This window comes from Bombus affinis, chromosome 7, assembly GCF_024516045.1.
Source record: "Bombus affinis isolate iyBomAffi1 chromosome 7, iyBomAffi1.2, whole genome shotgun sequence".
Taxonomy (NCBI): Eukaryota; Metazoa; Arthropoda; class Insecta; order Hymenoptera; family Apidae; genus Bombus; species Bombus affinis.
Genome location: NC_066350.1, coordinates 13,444,631 through 13,470,245, shown reverse-complemented (window position 1 = coordinate 13,470,245; position 25,615 = coordinate 13,444,631). Strand labels below are relative to the sequence as shown.

Sequence of the window (25,615 nt, the reverse complement as noted above, 5' to 3'; positions counted from 1 at the left end):
TAGTCTCATATCAAAATACATCAAAATACCTACGATCTCTCCTATTATGTATACTATTTTATCGGTATCATACATTATTCACCTTAAATAACGCGTTTACCATTTACATTCTTAAAATCTTACACAAATCTTATTAGATAAATTTCTTTTTATTTAAATTACGGATACATTAAATTATATATCTACGGTGACCCACACACGTCCATATACGCACAGAATATCGTGTGTATGTGAACGTATACACATTTCTTTTCTCTGGTTCAGCGATCATTGTAAGTTGAAATTGATTGACGAATCGATTAAAACAAAAATACAGGGAAAAAAAATCTTTTAGCGTAACGTGATTCGTGATCTTCCCCCTGTGTCCACGCGTGTCTTTCTTTCTTCTTTTTCTTTTTTTTCTTTTTCCTTTTTTTTTTTTTTTTTTTTGTTTGTTTCTTTTCCTAATCTAATTTTCGCCTTAGGGAACAGAGCAAAATTTCTCTCTCCTTACTAAATCTTAAATCTAGGTGTTCGGATTGCAAACGGCCCTCTTTTAAAAGATTTACGTTCCGATACTCGTGGAGATTACAGAAGAGAATATCGAAACGCGTTCTTCAGCGTTTCGAATGTTTCTAAATTTCTTTCTCATCCTTCGAATTCGATTATCTCGACTCAGGATACACGGAATGTAATTTCGTATCCTGATACTTCAGAAACAAATGCAGCCTGGTACGAATGTTATCTATGGAATGGATAACGTAACGCGCGATTTCATCTAACAGTCGAAAGGATAATTTGATCCTTAATTAAGAAACGCTTAGCTTGTGTCCTGTTTCTTTGAGAAACTTGTCTTGTTTCCTTTTGTTTTCACGTAGGAATGCCCCAAGCATCGATGGATTGCACGTTCGATATTTAATTCTCAAGTTACGATCGATCTTCCCAGTACGATCCTTCTTCTCGTACGATTCATCGATTAACCAACCGACTTTTAATCTTAATTTAGTTGAGACTTAACGAACATATAGTCGTATAGTCGCGGTAGAAAATGCACTTAGATTCTTCCTCGAATACATAGCGCGGTCCCTAAAACGTTTAAAAGCTGAACTTTCCGTACGAAGCTCTCGACAAGTCGCTCGTCGCGCTTGTTCATCGCATATAATGCGCAAAATTTCTTCTCTAATAAAACAGAGGAAAAGAAGACGGTACAACAAGTATAAAGTAAATTCAGTCGATCGACCTTTCGCTTCTATTGCCAAATGACATCTTCGAACTACGAAAGAATGATTCGTCGTTGAGACGAGTGAGGCATCGTTGCGATTTTGCGTCGATAATGTACGAATTGACGGTTTAATCGTTTGATTGGAAAGGCGCGTGAATTTTCTGTAGCAGGTTCAAATTTGGCGCGCTATGTGAAGTTGCGACAACTTCACGTCGCTCGGTTACGCCAGCCATTGATTCCTTGTAACAGCGAAACGTTATAGCTTTGGAAATATCAATCTGTCGAATCGTACGACATCGCTGCAAAGTAATTCGATGCGAAACTGCGTTGATAAAAGATTCGATGAGAAACGATGCAAAATTGCAACGATATCGCGTAGTTCGTCTGCAACGAACCTAACTTGCACGCTCTCTCAGTTACAGGGTGCGCTTCGTTGCGTCGGAATACGCGCGCCAAATATAAAAAAATTCGTACGACCAAGAGGAACCAGCGTCGTTTCGTCGCTCCCTGTAGAATGTAGGTTGAGGCGTCCTCTTCTTTCTTTTTTAAATGCGTAAGTACGTTTTGTTGGAATCGATCGTTAAATATTACAACAAGCATCCAATCACGATTACGATTTCGATATTTATAATGGCACGATTACAATGATCCTTGTGCGTTCATTTCGTTCGTCGACGATATATGGAATTGGTTCACGCGTCGCATCGATCGTATTCACCGTGTTAAATCATGGCGAATGACTGGGTACAACACGAAAATAAAAAAAGCTTGACACGTCACAAATTTACGACGATAGTTTCTTCAGTTCTTATACGTTCTCCTTTGTACGTTGCCTTCGATTGGTATTATTCTTTCTTTCTTTCTTTTTTTTATTAAACGAATCCAAATATCGTGTATAATTCGACTTCAGACGTATCGTTCGATGAAAATGAAATATTTGCCTGAAAACGATACGAACAATTTTTTACGAAGATCTATTTAGAGATGAACATTGGAAAATGGTACCCCGCGATATAAGCTTCGTATAAAGCAGTTTGTTGTTTCTTTCTTTCACTAGATGCCTAGATACAACGTTCTCCTAGAAGTTTCGTTTCGTTTGAATTGCTCGATTGATTGACTCATTGATCGAAGACATTGCCATTGTAAAGTTTTGACAATTTTCACACTCGCAGTATCAAACACGTGTACACATCTCAAATGTATATGTATATATGATCTAAGAATGTAAATATATGTATATATGTATATATAATCGACAATTTGAAAGCCACGTATATCCGGTATACGCGAATTATTTCGTCCCCTCGAGTGTACCGAAGTCTCTTAACGTTCAGATATTTCGTATAAGATCGTGATCGTCGTATCGAATCTTCCTCTTATCATCGATACCATTGACAGACAGACATCGTTACAAAATCGATTTATACAAATCAAAAAAAAAAAAATGGTCACGGTTACAAATATTGAGAGAGTGAGACGAGGGATATGATTGCGGAAACATTGCGGAGAAGGAGAAATCCCATATCACAAACCACGGTGCACAGTACATACTCGGCGAACAATCAGCGATCGATAAGCAACATTATATCTCGTCGAAACATGTTTCCTTTCCGCAAAAAACGGGAAAAAAAAATTGTTATCTAAAGCGTCGTCCGAATCGTCCGATTATGACAAACACTTTCCACTTGTATCCTCGTACGATTCTTACTGAAAGCTCGCTAGCGAAAGTCTACGTGGCGATTTGTCCTGTACTCTCTTCCACTCTATCTACTAAAAAATTTCAAAAACCACCATTTGGAAAATCACTTTCGTCGCATGCTCTGAATCAAACGAAATCTTGCGAAGTATCTGCCTAACTAGCGGACGACGTGAAAAGAACGTGTTCGTTTAAATCGTCGTCTCTCTGTATTAAGCGATTTTTTCTTCCCCTTCTCTCGGTCCGGTATTTCTCCATTTTCCTTTTCTTACTTCTCCATTCTTTTCTCTTTCTCTTTTCTTTTTCTTTTTTTTTTTTGTTTTTTTTTTTGTCGCTCCGGTCTTGGAAAACAAACTACTCTAACCTAGGTGTATATACAATTATTACGCTCGTAGAAGAGACACGGCGCGCAAACCGTGGCTCAGTCGACACAGTTCCTGCCGTGCACAGCGAAAACACCGTACGCGGACGAATCGCAAGCGGCGCGACATTATTGACCGTTGTTCGCAATGTTGTTCTGCTGCTTCATGGAATCCATATTGGGGATGTAGTCCATCGCCATCAGACAGGCAAACACAGTCATCACCATCTTCGGTTTCACCTCGGTTATGTCCTCTGGCAGCGCGTACACGCGTGCGCCGCATTTTCGGGCCAAGGATATCGCGTACTTTGCGTTGTCCAGATTGTTCTGAAATGAAATTCACGTGAATTAGTGCGTTAATTTCGTGTAAGCGAAACGATCATTTGGATGGTTTGTTTGTCTCCTCTTGTTGATTTTTTACAATGTTCGAATCGTTTGGGTTTTATAGAGTTTCGATCCGAATTGCGCCGTTTCACTGGTAACAAATCTCTTCGGTTTGTGGAAAATGCGAAAGAATCGGTCTACGTATATGGTTTTTCGCCTTTACTTCGTGGTAACTTATTTATTAAAACATTAGGTCTTTCTATTCTTAAAACGATACAGATACTCGGATATAAATATTCAAAGATTAAACGCGATTTTCTAATTTGAATTGTACATTTAAAATATCGAAATTCATGTAAATTTTATTCTTATCTTTTTTAACTTCACCTTCGGGCAGGTTACATTATATTACGTAAGTAAGAAAATAAGGTTCGTATATCAGGCAAATTATGCATTTTGCAGGTCATTAAAGTCATTTAATACCATAGATACGACAGTCCATAAATGGCTTGCAATATTTTCTAAGGCGATGGCAAATTGTTTTATGTAAATCGACACAAGTTGCTCGATGATTATTTCGAAACTATAGAAAAAATATTCTAATATTAACAAAGGCTCGTTTGTAATTTTCCACCAACCATGAGTTCATTCCCGAGAGAAAGCTTCGTAACAAGAAACGACTTGGTTGAACTCTAACTCGAGACGTTTACGATCTCAACAACTTTAAAATCAACAAATCAACCAAATTCTATTGCCTTGAAGCAAGAAATCCCTACAGCTCACCTCTTCGGTTCCACCTTCCTTCACGAGGTCGTAGTTCACAGACCCCGGCTTAATGGCATCGATAAGATCGATCACCACCTTTCCATCGGCTATCGACGAATCCTGGAAACCCTTGATACCACTCGTCTTCCCTGCCGTTTGAAGCTTCGAGTTCACCCACTGAACGATCTCCTTCTCGACCAAAGTGCTACCTTGGGTGCCTGCCAGCGACGTGAGAATCGACAACGTGTACGATCTCATCAACTGCCAGATCAAAGCCAAAGTCAACGTGGCGTTTCCATCGTTGATATCCTGGCCAGCGATTCCGACCAACGAGAAGTTCATCGTTTTCCCAAGCTCGACCGCGTAATTGCAGTTCTCCAATTTCTCCATGAACTTGCGCAGTTTCGTGAACTTTCTGTGCACCCTGTTCCAGTTCACGGTGCCTGGTTTGATGATGTCGTAAAGCTGGAAGATGACAAGGCCATCGGCCAGATCGGAGTACAGCCAATTCACATGAGGCATCACGCCCATCGAGTTCATCCAGTTTCGATACGTTTTCTCTTCTCTCGTCTCTTCCAGGGATTCTAAGCCTTCGATGCTGCTTTCTGGTTTGTCCAGGCCAGGATAGTTATTGAACATATTGGCGACGAAGGCGAGATTCAGCTTGTATATGCCATTGACCACGTCGCTGGGTGTTACGAAGCTACGGCAGCCCAGCTTAGCCGCCTGTTGCAACATAATTTCCGCTCGAGAGGTGTGGTTCGGCTCCATTAGAGCCTCCAGAGTAACTCCAGCCGTGTTCGGTGCGATTTGCTTGATGAGGTACGTATAGACCTCCGAGTCGGTGATATCCGTATGGAAATTGTGGCATCGTCTGGCTATACCGGCGTTTTCCAGATGATGGTTCACCCATCTGAGCAGGATAGATTCCGGTGATAATTTTAGAAGATCTTCGATGCGTTCTCCGTCTTGTAGGAGAGTGGCCAAGCCTGGACAATTTTCCAGGGTGATCTGGTTGAACAGGCCGATACGTATAATTTGCCATAGAAGACCCAGGACCAGGTGAGGCGAACCTTTCGTCAGATCGTGCGCGTCGATATTCACGATATTGCAACCGATAGCTTGGGCTGATGATAGGGCCAGCGTTAGGTTCTCGTGTTTCTTGTAGAGGGTCAGGTTTTTCTTGTTGATGGTACGTTCGTCGATCGTGTCTGGGCAGGAGTGATTGATTATTTTGCTGAAATAGAGGACATTTTTTTTTAATCGTACGTAGCAATTTCTAATCGATTAGGTAAATAATAATTGGATTTGTCTTTCCGAGCGTCTAAATAGAAGGATTCGTGTGTTTATAGGCTGAGCGATTTATTTGATCGATCAGAATGTTTTTCGTAAAGAAAGAAATTAATTATCTTGGATAAAATTTCTATTAATTGGCGTTTCATGCAGTATTCATTGTCACTTATTAGAAGAAATAATAGATAAGTAAGTTACTAGAACATCTTCTATCTATGCTATAATCCACTTATTCCATCGCTATCGAATTTTTCATTTTTATTATTAAAATATTAATATTCCAACTTATAGCTGGTCTGATTTTCGAACATTCATCTCGTCGACAAGATTCATGAAGATTAAGACCAGATATCGATATATTTGAGAAAGACTATTCTCATACAACTTGTATTAAGTCATCTCGTAAGTTCGTGCCGACTTTTGTGTATATCACAGTTCATGTGTCGATTTATAAACATACGGCGATAAGGGACCAATGCGCTTGAAAAATGGGAAGAAGTTGTACAACGAGACGGGGATTACATTTTTTCATGAAACTGAAAGGTATGTAAACAATCTCAACATATACAACCGCTCGAAAAACGGAACGAACTTATGGGATGACCTAATACAAAGTACAAGTTTAAAAATGTTCCCCTGTTACGGAACAATTTATTAATGAAATTTTCAACAGCGATTAATTTCAATGTTAATATCGTACCGCCTCTTTATAGATCAAAATATACAATTGCAATTGCACACTCTAATTATACATTTTGATCTGTAACAATTACTTGCAATTTGTAGAAATCCTCGAATAAAAGCGTAAATGTAAAAATAAAATTTCCGAACACTATTTTCCAACCAATCTAATAAAAATAGAAATATCGATAGGTTCATAGTCAAGGTGATTTATTATATATAATCACATGTTGTAAACATATGTATTATATCTAATCATACGTTATGAATAATCACACAGATCAAAGAATCGTGAACGTATCAATAAATAATCTATTTTATACAAGTTACATATATATATATATATATATATATAGTTATATATATATATATATATAGTTATATATATATATATATATAGTTATATATATATATATATAGTTATATATATATATATATAGTTATATATATATATATATATATAGATATATATATATATATAGTTATATATATATATATATATAGATATATATATATATATATAGTTATATATATATATATATATAGATAATAGAAAATATAGATTACATACCAGAGAAGAATTCCATCCTTAACCTTGTCGTATAAGGTCTTGCCTTCCGGATCGATGAGCAACAGATGTTTCAAGTCAGGATCGTGTGACAAATTTGTGTTGATCCAGTCGCTGAAGGCGAGCTGTTCCTCCAATCTAACAGAATGCGTAGTCCCTTCGCTGGATGCCTCGGAAATTCCTCCCAATGTTTCTAAATTCTCCTTCTTCGAGACAACTTGTTTAAACGTGGATCCCAATTCGTTCGCCTTCAGTTCTTTACAGAGTTTCTCAAACTCTTCGAAGGATAGTCGTCCCTTGTGCTCCGACCTCTGCTTGTCGTCGTATTCCTCGATCATCTGACGCACCTTGTAACCGGGCATCTTGAAGCCACAGATGTCCAAAGCGCTTCGCAACTCCGTAAGATTGATGAACCCGTCCCCATTCTCGTCGATCTAACAGAAACGAAGTTCCTTTAGATTTGCAGTCTCTTTCCGGCTACGGTTAAAAGAGGCCAAGGACGTGCTTTTGTACGTAAAGCGTTCGGGTGCATGAGCTGGATTCGAGAGTCACGGGATTCAGGAAAATAGTTCCGGTTGCTGAGGATTCAGGTACTCCAGTTCTCGGGTTTAGGATTTTTGGAATCTTTGGATATCCGACCAAAATCGCAGAGTGTTGATGTTAGAAAGAAAATAGCTTTGACTCTTAAGGATTCTTCTAATTTTCAGATCTATCGTAGGATTCTCGGAATCTTTGGACGTCGCAGTTGGACTGAAGAGTCGCGGTGTTCAGTAAAAATAGCTTTGGTTCTTGAAGACTCAGGATTTTGGAATTTCCAGATTCGTACATAGAACAGGATTTGCGGAATCTTTGGATGTTAAAGCTGGATCAGAGAGTTGCACCGTCGAGGAAGGATAATTTCGATTCTTCGGGATTTGGAGGTCTTATAATCTTCGGGTCTGTCGCAGGATTCTTGGGTCCTTTGGATGTCAGAGATAAATCGGGGAACTGCAGTGTTCAGGAAAAATCGCTCTGGTTCTTGAGGATCGCGATTTCAGGTACGTAAAGTAGGATTCGTACGTCAAAATTGAAAATAGTTTCGCTTCGCTTATGTTCAAGGTGTAAAAATGTACAGAATATATACGACGCACAAAAATACATAAAACATTCAAAGTAGGAAATTCCTATAGCTCAATTGTGCCCATAAAAATTCATGGTCTAGTAATCATTTGTGTATTAACGCGTTTAAGTACACGCTGTTAGCGTGTTAGCTAAAACGCGGCAACTTTCCTAGTTCGGCTTTCGTATAATTCGATTGCTTATCTAATCGAATCGGAAATACTAGAAACAGATACCGTGAAAATTCACGCGAGTTCGGTAGCGGAACTTTCCGAGAAACAACCGCGTTCCGAAGGAAAAAGAAACCCTTCGACATATGCTCGGCCAATCCCCGATCGTTTAAACACGAGCGTATCGCACGTGTGAATGGAGGGAATAATGTTTCATCGCCGCCTTTCAACCAACGATATCTAGGTCGTCTGCAATAAAAGTCTCGTCGTTAGTTTTCAAGTGTGCAGTCGTGATTATAGGCGGTGTAATTTCCACGGAGAACAATAGTCAATGACGACGTTAGGAATGGTCGTGCATGCGCCTTCTTGGAAAGCTGCATCGGGGTTAATCGACAGTTCTTTATGCCAGTTCGCGGGAAACCGTGTTACAATCGACTAATTACCATTTTATTCTTGCCACTGAATCGTTCTTCATTCACCGAGTCGGTCGTTTCTCTTCTATCATCGCGAGACAGTTTTCATCGCCTCTTAACTCTTTCGAATACTCCGATTAAAGAACATTACGCATACTTTAACGCTACCTACTGATATAAAGGAATAACTGAATCTGGTTACTCCGTTTTATCTCTCCAATTATGAAATATTAATGAATTAAAAAAAAAAGCAGCCTTGGTATTTCTATCAATGGAGATATCTATGTTTAAACTAGCTTAGACGGTTGTACTGTGTTTGTTCCGCCACGATTATACAATAGAGATAGAAAAAAACAACAAAGAAGAAGTAGTTTCGATTCTTGAGAACACAGATCCCAGAGTATTCAAATTTACCATAAGATTCTTCGAGATTTTGCGTGGTGAAAATTACCTAGAGGAGCTCAATGTTGGCAAAAGAAAAAAATAAATCTCCTTTTCGAAGATTCGGATGTTCGAGCTTCCAGATCTAACGCACGAGATTCTTCTAACTTTCGAACGCAACATCTTGATTCGGAAGTTTCTAAATTCATTCGGTGTAATATTGTTCCATTCTTGGAATTCACTGATAAACTTCTACACGACAGATAAATCAACGAATGATTCAACGCGCAATTACGATCCGCCCAAGCTATTTTACGACACTTTCGATTCACATTATGGTTCACACTTATTTCACGAGCATTCGTCGAGAAATCTGATTTGACGGTTAAAAATGGGCCGGCAGATGATCGTGGCGTACCTTTCACGCCCAACGATTAATCGATTCGCTTCGCGGACACTCGAGCGGCTTACGTAAAGGCGTAACTCGACGGAAAACCGATTGAAGCTACTTACTAGGCTGAAAAAAGAAGAGAAATCCTTCGAGAATTCCTCGAGAACGTCCCATTTTTTTATCTCGCGGAGCTCCATGGCAAGAGTAGAGGAACGAGAACGTGGAAGGTAACACGCTCCGACAAAAATGATCAAACCGGGTTACGATGCTGCGAGGGACTGAATGTTGCATTTAGACTCGGTTGTTATCACCGTTATCGGATGTTCGATAAAAAGGAACGGCCAAGAAAAGAAATTCATACGATAACTTAACGCCTTATCGATACAATGACATAATAATGTAAGTCGTATCGAATGATTTTCCAATTATTCGGAACTTCATTTGTATACCAAATCGCGAAAGAAAGTGGCGTAACAGATTGTTTATCTGGATGCTATCGCTTATCTCATGCGACTTGTTAATTGAGAGCCTCGGAGTATAAGTAATACGAGTAGCAAGATCGTTGAGAAAATTGCGGATCAAATTGGTATTTAACAGAAAAATCTCTATGTGTTTACGGATATCGATGCATCGAACGATACTAGCCACTATCAACAGGAAATGTCGCGTCGATCGATCTGATAAAATAAATAGAAATCTTATTTATCGTTTCATATTTTCGATTTATAAATCGAATAGGGTTAAAGGATCGTGTACGTGTCTAAATTTTTGGGCTTGAATATTCCACGCGAATAAAATATCTATCTTCGAGTGTATTCAAACGTTAAAAGAATTAGATGTCGACATTATCACGGGAAATAAGTTTAGGTATTAGATGACTTTAGATAAGTATAGATACTATTATATTGTCTCCTGTACTTATCTGTTTTACAGCAAAATAATACACTCGAACGATTTTTTCTCTGATTATCGTCAACCGTTCGATCGTTTCTTTATTTTCATGGTCAAAGCTTCGCGCCACGAAAACGTTCCATCCGCGACTTAAAAGGTAAACAGAAGGTAGAAACGATACATCTCGTAAAACCCGATTATAAACCCACGCCATTATTGATAGACCGAAAGCACAACAAACTGATTAAAGCGGTTTCCCAGGGTTTATCGCATTAAAGTACCGCGATTAAATGGCCGGCTAATTGTTCCGTGTAACAATCCCTAATAGAACGATAATAATCGTCTATCTGAAAAAAGGCAATCGCATAACGATTAGCGATCGGGAGCGATAACGAGTGACTTTTTAAAAATTTTGTAACAAGCTCGTGATAATCGGGGTATACGGAAAACTCTTGTAGCTACAACATTTCACCATTATTCGTTCTTTTGAGAAAATCACTTTTGATAACTTGGTGGTCTCCTGCTACACTTTTCTACTATTTTTATAACTTTAATGGAAATTTGAAATTCCGAAATGTATGTATTTATGCGTGTAAGTTGATGCAAGAAGCGCCGATGTCATATATTCGTAAATTGCAATTATTAAAAATAAGCTATTGTATATTTTATATAAAAGAACGACGATTTCGAGTTCTATCCAGAAATGACTGTAATAGCATTCGTACATGCAATGCAAGGATTTTACGTAAAATAAACTTTCTCCGAAAACTACCAAAGCCAACGTAGGAAACGCAAACAGCCTAAGTTTTGATTCTCTCTTTTCGTATTAGGAAAAAAGTTCGAGACAGCGGCAACTCCTGTGTCAGAAATTATTTAGCCGTGAATTTTCTAACTCCTTTTTGTAACCATCTCGTTGCAGCAAACCACAAATATATTTTCGTATAGCTAACAACCAGACTGGACTGCTTATACGTTTCTTAAGAATTAGAATGTAGATATAAAAATATGCAAAATACCCAAAGCAAAATATATATTCGTTATAATATTTGAAAGATCGAATTATTTAGATTTTTAACTACTTTGATTTTCATGCGATCGATAGGTGGCTTTCCGGATAACCGCGAGTGTTTTGTATGGGAAAAGCGAAAGAAACAGAACGAAATAGAAAGTCGAGTAATAGACGCGTTTCTCGTCGAATTTTCAGTATTGTCAGAGATAAATCCAAGTTTTGTGGACGAAGCAAATATTCGCATAATTTTCTACGAGATTAAAAGACTAAAAAACGTAGTGCCAAACGGGATAAGCGAGCGTTCTTGATTAAACGATATGAAAGTAACGTCACGATGACTTAATATCGTGGTATTGCGCTCGAAATACCGAGAAGTCAAGCGGAGCGCGTTGACCCGGCAAAATGCGGCAATTCGATCGTGGGTAATTTGTAACCAGGTCAACGTAAATCTACCTTTCCACCTACCATTCTCTCTATGAAGTCGAGTATCGATAACTGTCTCGTTTTTCACTCGGCGCACGATCCGATCCGCTTTATCAATCAATTCATAATGTTTCTCATTGCGCTAATTCTGTGTAATCGCATTACATTAATGTTAATAAACCTAGATCGAGTTGTTTGAGATATTGCATAACGTTTGCTGTCGTATAATATTTAACATTACAACTTTCGAAACTCTTATAATTATATATTAATGGAAATAGTCTGCCGTGTATTTAATGAGATTAAACTCTTATCCAGTAATAAAATGAATTAACTTGAACAAATGTTATTGCTAATTCGATATTCAATGCAGGGATTAAAAAGAAATATCCTCTTTGGGATCGATTAATGGAAGAGATTGAGATCGGTTTAATAGAAAAGAAGAACGGTTCTAAACGAATCAAATCGATGTTAAATCCGAGGTTAGATCGACGAAGAGCAAGTAAATAACGTTGAACTTCTGTTCAAACATTCGACCCCGTGTGTCCCATTTACACAACCATCGTCCTATCATCGTACCCTATTTTCTATGATAAGAAATTCCGGATATTCTAGGAATCTACAAAATCTACTAAAAAAGAAATTCGCCACTGTATAGATCAAGGTTTTTAGGAACTCAATCTTGAATTTATTTAAAAAATAAATAAAAACTGCCACAAGAACCCCTCTCATCGCAAGAATTTAATATCGTTAATATCATTATTCGAGAAAATTCTACCAAAAGACACCTTTCAATTTTTCTTACATTTCGTTATAATACACATTGTATAAACAATACAGCGATATCTATACCTTTAAAAAATACCAAAAAGTATTAAAAATAATAATAAAAATCACTATTCCATCAACAAATCGACATTTCTTTGCGTTTCGTTTGCCTCTCAAACGTTCGCAACGATCGGTCGATCTTGCCCCTTAAAGTATGCAACTACCCGCATCTCCGTGCAATCTCGGACACGGGTCGACTGTGAACTGAATAACACGCAAAGACGTGAGAAAGCACAACGTTAGCGCGCAAAGACAGTGACCAACCAGGAAAACAAACGAAGAACAATATAGCACATTACAGAGTTGGCACGCTGATTGTGCAACTGGCAAGAGTTATACATTTACTCAAGCTTGAAACGCCTACCGGTTGCTTACTCGGCTAGATTGTTCGCTTTCTCGAATTCTATGGGCTGCGACGATCGGCCGCGATCCGCGGGACGTGAAGAGGAATTACAGGCGTATCGTTGGAAACGCATTTTTGCATACGAAACGCATCAGCGTTCTCTGGCATCCGGAAGGTGGATCGTAACGTAAGGAGCAGCATCGATTGCGCGAGTATGCCCGAGAATGTTTCGCATCGAAGACTCTGTTCTCTCTCTTTTCGTTCCACGGTGTTCGAACGCGAACAACGGTTCTGCAATTTTAGTTTGTACCTTGTCTTTCGTTTCATCGAAGGGTCTTTATTTGCGCAATTCCATGCGTGATTTTTTATGAAAATACGAATAGAGATTTTTGTTTTATTTTATTTATCTAATTCGGTTATTTCATGATTGGATTCTAATAAAATGTGACGCAGATATAAAACTGTGCATTAGTTAAATAGGCAATTTTATTTTATCGTACGAAAATAAAAATGTTTATCGAATCCAGTTGTCTCGTAATTGAATAGTAACGAAATGTGATGATCGTAAAGAGTTAAATTAGTAAAATCTAGAGAAGTTGGGTCAACCAAGAATCTAGCTCAATATATCTATATTAGTAATTTGAACTAAAGTTGAACTTCAGTGTTTGATCAAATATCGAGTATCAATATTCTAACAAATTATAGTATTCTAATCTCAACTAATAATTATTATACATACTTGTTCTTGCATCTTCGACACTCGAAATTCAATCACCTGCTCTAATTATAATTTATGCCAAATTTCCATTATTAATTCCACAGTATAATGATAACAATGACCAGAAATTATTCGAGAAGAGCTGCTGCTCTTTCACGATATGTAAAGGTATCTCATTTTACGTTTACGTTATAATGATAGTTCATTTTATTTTCCATTAATTTACCTTTACTCTGGAACTAAATCGTTTTCATTTGCAAATGCAATTTTCATTGAAGGCCTCGTGCCTTTTTCAAAGCACGTTAGTCAGGACCCGTTTCACAAATAGGTAAATTACGTACTATATTCGTACTCCTAACATAAGCGTGATTGCGTTTCCCCCCGTGGTCACGGCGTTTCGGAATAATGAGTACAAAAAGCTGAAACACCGTGCTGTGTAATGACTTTCTCGAGTTTTTCGTTGGCCGACTGTGATCTCATACGCTTGGAATTACAAAGGCACGATATTATTGTAGCCAGCCTCTGGTACGAGCAAATGCAACCTCTCCGAGATTCGAATCTCAGTTTATAATGGAGCTGGTCGAGCGCTTGAAAGACGCTATGGTGTTAGAGATTTTACTTACAAGAACGTATGATGTCTGATATTTTACATGTGTCAGCGATGTCTCGAAGAACAATCGTATCCAAACAACGATCCTAATTTTCCTTGTAATTGATTTATCCTTGTAAATTATCGTGCAAGCAATTCTTTTAATTTAGTCTTGTACACGGTTTTAATACTTTCGCAATTGAAAGTCGTTTGAAGCGGAATAAATCAGAAACTGATTGCCGTACAGTGCTGTCTTTAATATGTAGTTAGGAAAGGTGTAAATATAACAATTTGTTTCATAACATCCTGCTCGTAATCATTGATCTAGAGGTATTTCAACTTAACTCGCGTATAATATCGATTACAGAAGTTTGACGTGTGTTACTTAATTTGTACGTGTTTAATTTTATTTTACAAAAATCGTACACGATCAACGAATACAAATTAAAAATTATAATGTGTATCCTAAATTATTAGAATCGCCAGTGGACAAAAATCGAAATAATCGTTGTTCGATTTTGATCTTATTATTCGACGATAAAGTCAGTCTGTATGTAATATAAATTTAAAGAAAATATCGACAGAGGATTAGCAAAAATCGATCGTACATCGAAATCTGATCACTTGAAAACTAGCTCGCTCGTTGTACATTCTCTTTTGCCAATTCTTGTCAAATAGCGTATGTCTTTCTTTCTTTAAAGAACAATTTTAAAACCCGATTCCAACCATCTTGTAATTTTGATTGTCCTGTATCAAGAAGTTATTATATTACGTTGCTATATAATTTCCTTCCGCCACGAACTGCTAGCCCGAATGTTATCTATTTAATAAAATTCGTAATCGCGAGTTGCTCGAAGACTGGATTTCTGACCACGCCTGTTCCAAGAAAATTTTTAAAGCTACGCAAAAGCTTTGTTCTTTGCTAAATATCAATATCTGACAGAATAGAAGGCTGAGATAAATGATTCCCGCGCGACACTTGAGAAAAGCATTTTTTTTTTTAATTGAAAAGACTGCTCCCGACATCGGTACTATTTACATAAACGTCACTGCGTATGGTTAGACAAATAAATAAATATTCAAGATATTTCAACCGTGGCAGGTAGTAGGGAAAACGCTAATAAAGATTTGATAAGCAGACTTTTACTCACGTCGGATCCCATCTTTTATCTTCGTCCCGAATCTTCGCTCAGACGCCGTACGCGAGAACGAAGCTCGCGAACGTTGCCTGCGAACGCGCGAACCTGTTCTACGAACGTGGCTAGCTTTGATTTTCATCGGGAATCCTCGTGCAAATGCCGCACTGTGCAACGATCCGAGCCTCTTCGAGGCTACAGGAAGAGATACTTATATTTTATCTTAATCTTTCAGTGTGATAACTAAATGTACACACGTCTACGTATATTCCTGAAGACGTTAAAAAAGCATCATCCTTTACAATAGGAAACCGTGAACAGAATTTTCAAGTTCATCTATACCTGCGCGCTATTTCTCCGCATTTTTTAATTTCCTTTAAATAGCATAATTTCGCTATATTCGTTAATTACTTTAAACATACTCAAAAACTATCTCCAGGAGGGTCCAAACTACTCCAAAACTATCGATTTCTTCCGCATAGCCGCGTTCCTATAATTGCCAACGATGCGAAAGGGAGCGCCCGGTGATTTCGCGGCGAGATATCGTAGAATAGGTCGCGAAGGGCGCACGAGGGGATATCCAATCTCGCCACGAGGCTTCGGCAGATAGGTTGCTCGGACACCCTGTAGACGCGGGTGCTCACACTGTTCACACTGCTCAGCCGGGGTCAGACTTCTCTCTCGGTTTGCTTTCATCCTGAGAACTGGTTTCGCTGGCGTCGCGTCGCATTGCGCTCTCTGTCCCCGCCCTTCTGTGTTCGCGTGTTCCCTCCTCGTCCCTCTTTGGAAATCACGATTGAATTACCCTCGAGGAAAAAGTAGTCAGCTCCGCTGTTATTTGTACTGTACGCGGTTGCGTTAATAGACAATCTGGACTAGGCCAGAAGAAACCACCGTGAACTCGCGAGGGAACGGTATTGCCCTTAATGCGGCATAACAACTTTTGCCTCACTTTCTTAATCTAACGGACGATCGTCTCCTCGCCAAGTATCAGCATCGTTGGTGGAAGTGATACATGGACAAGTCATAGTGTCGTTCAGGTATTAAAGTTTGTGTGTTCGAAGAGCAGAAGCAATTGGAGATGTACAGTAGCTGGCGAAAATATCTGGACATTTACATAGATATATCTTTTATCAGTATATTAGGTGTGTCGTGAGAAACTTTTCAAAATTACCACTTATTTCATTGAATCAGTGCTTGCAGGATATGAGTAATAATTTCTCTCGCGTGAATAAAATTTTGGGGAATACTGAAGCTGGTAGAATTCTGCAATTTCTCTTCCAGGGTTTTCTAGACGCTTCGGTTTTATGAAACACGTACAATTCCAAAGTTTTGGCTGGTAGTGTGCATAAGTGTGTATAAGTGGAGATAAGAAAGTTCGTGCAAGAGCGTGCAGCGTTAATCTGGAATTGTTTGTTCCTTCGTGGCATATTTAAAAATATTCTATACAATGTGCGATCCATTGTAGAAAGGCTATAGAAGAAGGACGCGATAAAATCGATCGCGTTAATTAATCCCGCGTTATCAAAATTCTCTTTTTATTCGATTTCGAGCTGAAACATATATTTCTCCATCCTCTTCCACAATTTAAAGTATTACTTGTCGTAATATTGGAATATTGTTTGTATAGCGATTACACCTTTGACTGTGACACCTAACAGATCCTTCCTATTTTTAGTTATTTCACATTAAAATATTCCTTCTTAGCCTGGAGGTGACGTTAGAATCAACAAGTGTTTCTACGAAGCTTTCCCCCGGTCATCTTCGAACGCTTTCTATAATTTGAAATACAAAATATTTCCATAAAATACGTACAACTAAACACAGATACATCGATGCATCAACGTTTTCATTTTCGATATTAATGTATCTCTTTCACCGCATATAAGTAATCGTTACGATGACGAAATCGTCTTCTCGGCGTGTCACGAGCAAGAATCAACGATATTGCAAAATTGTGGTAAAATCGAGGTAGGAGTTGTAATTGTAAATCTGACAGTGCAAACATGACAACAGCGATAAGAAGTTTCGTAAAGGGACGCCTTTACGAGACCGGGGAAGAGAAATTCCTGGTAAAGCGATAGCGTAAATTTGGGGGATATGGAAGGATTCAAGTACAAAGCGTATACGACGCGTTCCAGATTTCGATCGTTGAGTCAACGGGTTTCCTTGATTTCAAGGTAACGATAGAAGTGACTTAGCTACATCACGATGAGGTTCCACCTACATGAAACACGTGCGACGAGTTTCTTCTTCCACGGCGAATGCTCGATGGACTGAAGTCGAGCTTGCGGATACGTACGCGTAGTGGATTCTACTGGTAATTACGTAATCATATGCAATCGTGGAGGTGTATATGGAATATACAGTCAGCCGCATAATTTTGCATATATTCCTTGAAACATAATAACAGAATTGACGATATTTAATATTTAATGCTAATATTAAACGCTGACAATATATTCGATTGACTTTCATATCAGTTTCGTAAATTTTCTATCAACTGACCCTAGATACATTTTAAAGAACACCAATGTACATGTACGTATTATGTACGTACATATATTTACATATTGCGCATTATGTATATACATATACGTATATATATATATGCAGTATTACAGAAACTTTAACTCCAGTAATTTTGTCGACGTCAAATTTTGCATTCGTTAAATGTAAATATATTCTAAAATATAGCACAATATGTTACGATGCCTTTGCCAATATTTTCCAATATTCCTGGGATCGAATTGTGTATTAATTGTATATTAGGTATAAATATTTCAAAAGATAGCGCAATGTATCGCGGTTATGTGGGAGGATTGCTTTACAGGAATAGTAAGTTACAAAGGTGTACGTACACCTGTTGTGCTTACACGGAGCCATAAAAAAGTAGAGTATAAGTGCTGTATAGGCATCGATAATGGGCTAAAGGCCAACTGATAAAATTAAACTATGACTTTTGTGCTAGACTGTGTGTATATGTCTGTGCCTATATACTGTTTCGTGGCCGTAAAAAATCGTAAAATGTTAAGAAAGCCGAGTAAGAACGATGGTTATTCGCAAGACACACCTACTAATCGTTGAATACGATCACGAATAAGATGACAGTCAATGATGGCGAAGGCTGATTAGTCATTGATGACTATCGTCGGTTCGATTTATAACGTTCGCTAGAATTTTCGAAACGTCGACGACTCGTCATCGGAAATACATCGACGCTGGCTTATCGCCTGCGGAATGAAGATAAAACGCAATTAGACGTAATTAGAATGCAGACGAAGACTAGTGGTTAGCAGTCTAATGCGGAAAAAATAACTGTACGTATCTGACGTTAAAATTCCTTGGAACAATGCCGTTCAGCTTAAACTTTCTTTATCTTTCGCTGAACACGGAAGTTCCGCGGAACAAAGCTACTAATTGCAATAAATTATTGATCTAATTTAACAGTAGATAGGGTGGCAGAAAATAAAATGGTTTCTATGTAACTGCACGACTTTACGTCTTTTGAGGAAGAGTGGTCGATATTGATGGTAAAACTTATGACACTGAAACAGTAAGACGTTTAATAATTGACACACGTAGTCAACTACAAGCTCAGAAAGCTCTATAGAAAGAACCATAGAAATCACGAGGCTCGATATGAGACTCAATCTGCAACCAATAGAAATAACTAGGAAAGCTAGACAAGCCAAAGTACTAAAGAAGTCAAGATACTAGACGAACGAAGGTAGTACTCGACAGTAAGAAGGCAGAACTAGAAATAGGGACTCTTAAGATCATTAGGATTCTTGAGACCCACGAGACCTTCGTGGTCATTAGGATTTCTGAGGTCAGTGAGATCTTCCATCGTAGCAGTCATTCGGATAATTGGCTCTACCGTAGCATAATTGAAACTCCGGATTTGCCATTAGAATTCTCAACGTCAATTGAACCTCTGAACTCTAACTCTAAAGGACCTTCAAACATCCAAGGTTTCAGAGATCATCTCATTTCTCTAACACATCTCTGAGACCTTGAGACTGTGACATTTTTGGAGCTCCAAGACCTAGAAACTATAATATTTCTGGATCTCTGTGACTCTACAGGATTCTGAAAATCCTTAAACTATCGAGACTCTAATAAATCTTTGAATCCCACGGCATCGAGTCTCATAGAAATTCGCATAACCCGGATATAAAGTGCCTCGCTCAACGATTTACAGGCTAACATCGTAATCAATGCTGGTGCCTGCTGATGCTTACATATACCATTTGCTTAATAGAATTTAATGACTTCGGTATTATGTATATTAATTCTAAACAAGCTTGAGAACTTCTACATTATATTCAACGAGTTCAAGATTACATATATCTAGGCTGAACGGTTTCCAGGTCTCCTCCATTGAGTCTATGCGTCTCTAATTTACCAACAGCGATTGGAGCTTTTGTAAAATAAAACATAGCAATAAAAAGGCACTTATTGAAAGAGAAAGTCATAAGCTTCGTATTCGAAAGTGTGAAATTTCATTACTATGGATAATTATTTCGGTCAATCTATATAAATTCAGGAATTTATAGCGCGCTTCCAGAGTAATTCGATTCTGCTTGATTTTAAATTCATCTTCGCACGTTTAGTCGAATTGTTAGAAAATGAATTTGCTTCGTTGTTGTAGCGACCCTTCGATTTCCAGTCTCTACAGTTTTTCAACGAAAAATATAAATGGCCGAGTATCGAAACTACAGTGGACGCGAATTAGACGATCCGTCTCCGGACATCGAAAGTCGCTTAAACAAAAACGTATGGCGCAGGAATATCCCGGTGATCAAATAATTCTGGTGTGGAAACCACGCAACAGGGAAACTGCCTGTAACGTCCGACGAAATAACAGTTTTCGTAACGAATAGTGATACTGGATGGTACGGTTGGTAAGTTTTTGTCAGCAGGTTTAATTTATATGCGGCAGACTGCACGATGCGTTGTCACGCGGAATAAATTACGGCCGCGTTTTACACGCGCTGCTGAAAGCTCGGCAATGATCCCTTAATGGGCGTCACGACAGAGTAAAAAGTTCGCTAGTCGCTTCGGAGTTAGTTCAAGTGGCGATAATTGAACAGCTTCGAGCGAATCGTTCTTGATTGAAGGATACGTTTCGCTGGCGCTCCTTGGTTTCTCTCGCTACACGTTTAATCTAATTCCATTGATATTTTGCCACAAATCATCAGATATACCTAGAAATTACCATACGGCAAAGTAAAGCTTCGAGTCGTACAACTGAGATTTGCGTAACTAATAATTTCGTCTTCCTCTATATTTTACCTTTCAATTGCAATACAAACGAATAATCGACAAATTTAAAGAGAACGTGGATGAATGAATACTTCCACAATTCTATAAGAATTTTTATAGTGGTATTTATTTCTATAGTACGATCGTTGAATTAAGAGCACGCGTAGATATTTCGTTTCTTTAACGACCACGTGTATACGTATAATATTATAAATTAAATCGTTCTTGGTTAGTGAAATTATTATTAAAATAAACGATCGCGTACATGACCGGCTCAGCAGACAAAGTAATCAATTCGAATATTTCGCTAATTTTTAAAATTTTCCTAAGTACATAAATACGCGATTAATTTTCAATTTTTATAAATCTTCTATATGAATAATAGTAAATTTAAAACACAGTATTTATAACATCAGCGCATCATTCCATTAGCAAAATTGAAAAATTGTACAACTCGTCTCACTTGCCAATTCAATAATATTATTAATTAGTAAATGATCGTACACGGGGGCCCCTATTGTCCTCTTTTAGAACACAAAAGTAACAGTTGTCAAAACTATGCTGTCACTTTCGCCACAATGGAATAAGGCCAAGAGACACAAAGGACATACGAGAAACGAATGTTCTCTCTTACGTAATGATTTAACCTTTCCTTACTTTATAGCTACGTTTATCATCCCTGGACGTTACATACTCAACGGCAAGCACAATCCTCCGAAGCGTAGTTTCATCGTGAAAAGCAACGCTTCGTATACGCGAGGGATTAAGGAAGACGTACGACAACATATGGAAGCTTCACGCATTTCGCGATAACGATGAAGGAATAATCCCGTGTTGTATAGCGTATTCTAAAGGCCAGGTGTAGTTCGACCAGTCAACGGAAAAGTATGGTATCAATGTTAGTCTATTGATTATTCAGTATTTATTAAGAATTGTTGCAGCGTCTTGAGACGTTAGCCATCGATTAATCGTTACACGGTTGTCCTCGTAGCCGTTCTCTATACGTCGAGACTTTTGCCTCCACCGGTCGTGTCACACGCCATTCGATTCGTGCGTGATTCGGTTTCCAACGTAGGCGAAAGTGAGATCTAGCGCGATCAAGGTTAACGATGCCGATCAATTACCGGTATAATTAATCACCGAGCACCGAATCGCGTGGCGGATGTACGCGGGGAATGCCAACTATTTTCGCTGATCCAGCTTCCGTATGTTTCAATCCATCGGAGATTTGTCAGAAAAAACTTTACGACCATTTAATACCCATAAAAAGAACACACTTTGCAATAACCGCAAACTAATGACAATGATTTTCTACAATGCGTGCGTAACTTCAATTCCAAATTTTTGTCCACGTTTTTCTGGAACTTATTATTGAATTATATGTATATTTGTCGGGTCGGTGTTAGAATCGGGGTTGTGGGCGTTTGATGAATCTCCACTGGGATTAGCCATCGGTGTGGTACAACGAATGATTGAGTTTATTAACACAAATATGGATATAACAGATTTGACAATTAACTGCGGCGATTGGGCACTCGTAACACTAATGACAATGGTCTTAGGTTCGATAACGAATCCGCGGTCAACGTCTAAGTTGTACTCAATCTTAGAACGTGGAGTAATCACTGCGTGTAAGAACGATACTTCAATCGTTGATGAGATCGTACGAGAGAGTATCTCTCCGTCACGGTGACGCTCTCAAGGAAAACTATGAGGGGTATGTCTAAGGGCACGAGGTCATCAGATTCGTGGAGAAAAGTCTTCTTTCGGAGGGTGAAGAAGGTGGTCAATTTCCATGGTAGTGGTTAGAGAAGGATGCTAGCCGCCTTTGAGGGAAAGTTGCTAGCGGGAAGCGTCGTTCGTGAAAAAAATAGATTTCTCTTATCTTCCTGTAGTTGGGACAAGGACTGTTTGTCTGTTTTCGATAACTAAAACTTAAGATTTATCATCATCAGGCTAGCTGAACGTGTACTGTGGATATGCATCGACATCTGACAATCATCCTACCCGAAGAATAGGGTCTGCGTATGACGAGCCACGGGACAGAAACCGTTGGAACGTTTACTGTCGAGTGCCGCTACGGCTATTTCTTTTAAGGGGAGCTATAGGATTTTTCCACAACTTTGTTAGACAAAACGTTCATCCTACGTTCGGCGACTGGTTGTCGTCTCGAGCCCAAGCTCACTATCATAAATCTTGAACAAATACAGTCGGATTGAAGTTCCAAAGGGAAGGCTCCGGTGTCCTTCCATCTCCGACATATGTATATAATATTAGAGCTTTTCTTGTCTTGTTAAGTGACCAACCACCTCCTCCCTCCTACGTTCCTTTCCTAAAGGCCCCTTTGCCAATTGACCGCTGCACGGCCCAGATAGGTTTTCTCTACAGGGTGCACAAGAGAGTTCAAAGAAAAAGGGTCTTCAACGTAACCTAAGAAGCCATAACTTTCGGATTTACAAAGCCTTTTATGCACTTTAACAATACCTTCTTAAAACATATGTTCAATTTCAATTTCTCTTGGACGCGTTAATCAAGAATTAAGAACCTTTTTGTTTCTTTTAATGGATATATTAAAAAGTAAAGTTTGGCCCCGTAACTTCAAAAAATTACACACCAATCTACCCGAGGATTTAACGTTTTACAAATTATAAAAATATAACTTTGAAAAATACGAGTAACGCCTAAGACGTTGCAGCATTTTCCGCGTATTCGCGGTAAAGCATTTGAATTTTATCGAACCGCTTTGATACTATTCTGTACGAACAAAACTCTAATAAATCTCTAATAAATTACCAAACATCTATATAACAATATATTTTATTATTTCATATTAATGATCCGTATACTATAATCGTAATCTTATATAATCCTGCAAAAGTACATTGAAACTCTCAAGTACATGTACAAACATAAAATAAACATAAATAATAAACGCAAGTGCAAACTAAAGGTACATAAAATCGACCGATTGGCTCTTTCCCTTGTAAGAGACATACGCTACACACGCGGCTCGTGCTCCAATTTTGGTTGCACGCTCGAGATGTAATAAATACAATTCGAAAGTAGAACGCCTTGAACCCTATAGTTACGACTACTAGCAAGTCGTTGGAACTAGTTTCTGCTTGCACGGAAAATGGGACAAAACGTTGTAACGTTCAATTTACGTTGGCTCGTTGGTCTTGCTCTCTAAAGTGCAAACACTATCCAGTAAGTCGCCGGGAATTGGGCTATTAGCTAATTCCAGTGCTTCGGGGTTGTACTACGGAACGAGAGTGTGTATCGCGGCACGAATTGAGTTGAAAATCGAGGTTTGTGAAAGGTGCAGCTCTATAACATATTGGATAAGCTTCGGGTTGTTTATTGTTGTTAATAAGACTCGTGCATTTCCGCTTGTAAGTATAGGGACGCTGATCGATTTATGGTAGCGGTATGTCAGTTTTATCAAAGTGCATAAATTAATGATGAATTACTCATTCGAAGGGGAAATTCTTGTGGAATCGCCAGTCGATAAATCTAAATTACCTATTAAGAAACACAGCGGTAATATATTTTATTATTTGCTGTATACCGCTGCATCAAAAGTTTTCCTATCGGTTTAGATGATTCTTCTTAACCGTCATTTAATTGGAAAATTAAAAACTCTAAAGCAAGTCTGTCAAGCGACGAAATAATTCAGTAAGAATTTGACAATTACGAATGCCAGTTTTATTATTGCATACCGATACGCTAATTTATATTAGATAATTAAAATTAAATTTGTCAAAAATAACCAGGTGTCCGGATATTTTTCAACGCGAATATACATGATATTTTACGTGAAATAATTTCACGACCGCGTTTACTCGAAACGTAGGATTCAAACACACGTTCGAATGGGAAAGAGAAATACATTGAAAGACATATTTAAATAACAAGAGACGTGTTTGAACATCTTCAAAAGCATATGTATTTGTATGACAGAAGACACGTTTAAACATCTTGGAAAACATATTCAAGATAATATTCTACCTACATAATGAAACACAAAATGAGTCAGAAAAATATGAGTAATTTGATTAGGAATCTTACGAAACAGTGAACAAATTGAGACTAACCAATCAATAAGACATTCCATCCATGACTAATGGCTACAAATCACATTCTGCTACACTCTGAAGATTGACCAAACGATAACTTCAATAATCGCAAACTATCATTCCTCCAATCATATAACGATCGTGTTCAATCCAATGAATCAACTTCCTACGAGCAACAAACGAATTATTCGACAAAATATTCCAGTTGCCTGTATTATAACATAGAGTTTGTAAAAAGGAATCCGATGGTATATACGTGACCACGTGTGATCCAACAAATTCTCAACTTACGAGTCGACCGAGCGAGATCGGTGACGGTGAGTCAAGCTCGCATTCTTCCAAGTACGATCACCTCTGATTTTATTTCATTGCTCGATGCGCTCGCAGGACCTCCTTATACGTGCATACGCCTCTAAACATAAACCCAAGTCGTGTTTCTCTGTCCCACGAGAGAACCTTCCATTCACCACTTTGTGCGCGCGCGTGACAATCGCGCTCCACCGATTTAATTTCGGTATACATTGTGTTTTTGCCTGTTTACCCGAATCTGGGGCACGTTGTTTCAACCTTTTTAAACCACCATTGTTTGCCTCAATAGAGAGATTGCGTTTTTCATTTTAATTTCGCACGTCTAATTTCGCGCGCGCAACTTTTATAAAGGTTGAAATTATCATAGATCTGAGATCGTAGATTTTAGATTATAGAAATTGTACCAAGACGTGGGAATTGCAGTATCTCTAAAAATTCTTTGCTTCGTTCGCGTAACTTCTAGCTTTCGAAATCTCAACTCCAGGCAACCTATTCCAAAGCCATCGATCGTACGCGATACAAAATTCGCGAATTAATCATCACTGTAGAGATTAGCATTAACCTGCTATAATCGAGTTCCTCTTTGCTTGTAAAAAGAACTTGCCGCTCATCCTAGTTCTGTTTTTTCTCAGAAGAGAGAAATAACGATTATTGTTTGCTGTAAACGATCGTTAGTAGAACAT

At 38.3% G+C, this 25,615-nt stretch overlaps 1 protein-coding gene across 2 annotated transcripts in view; it reads right to left on the bottom strand.

Moving 5' to 3' along the window:
- Positions 1–3,176: 3,176 nt before the first annotated feature.
- The window catches only part of LOC126918197 (plastin-2), a 42,149-nt gene continuing 19,710 nt past the window's right edge, over positions 3,177–25,615 (bottom strand). Inside the window, exons 1-4 of one of the 2 annotated variants that reach the window (XM_050725853.1) lie at positions 9,465–9,639; positions 6,893–7,323; positions 4,366–5,584; positions 3,177–3,585 (exon numbers count right to left, since the gene is read on the bottom strand). In XM_050725853.1, the coding sequence (XP_050581810.1) occupies positions 3,388–3,585; positions 4,366–5,584; positions 6,893–7,323; positions 9,465–9,539 (1,923 nt within the window). In that variant the 5' untranslated portion in view covers positions 9,540–9,639 and the 3' untranslated portion in view covers positions 3,177–3,387. Of the gene's footprint in view, positions 3,586–4,365; positions 5,585–6,892; positions 7,324–9,464; positions 9,640–25,615 lie in introns of those variants that run through there. The other variant, XM_050725854.1, reaches the window with a different exon arrangement.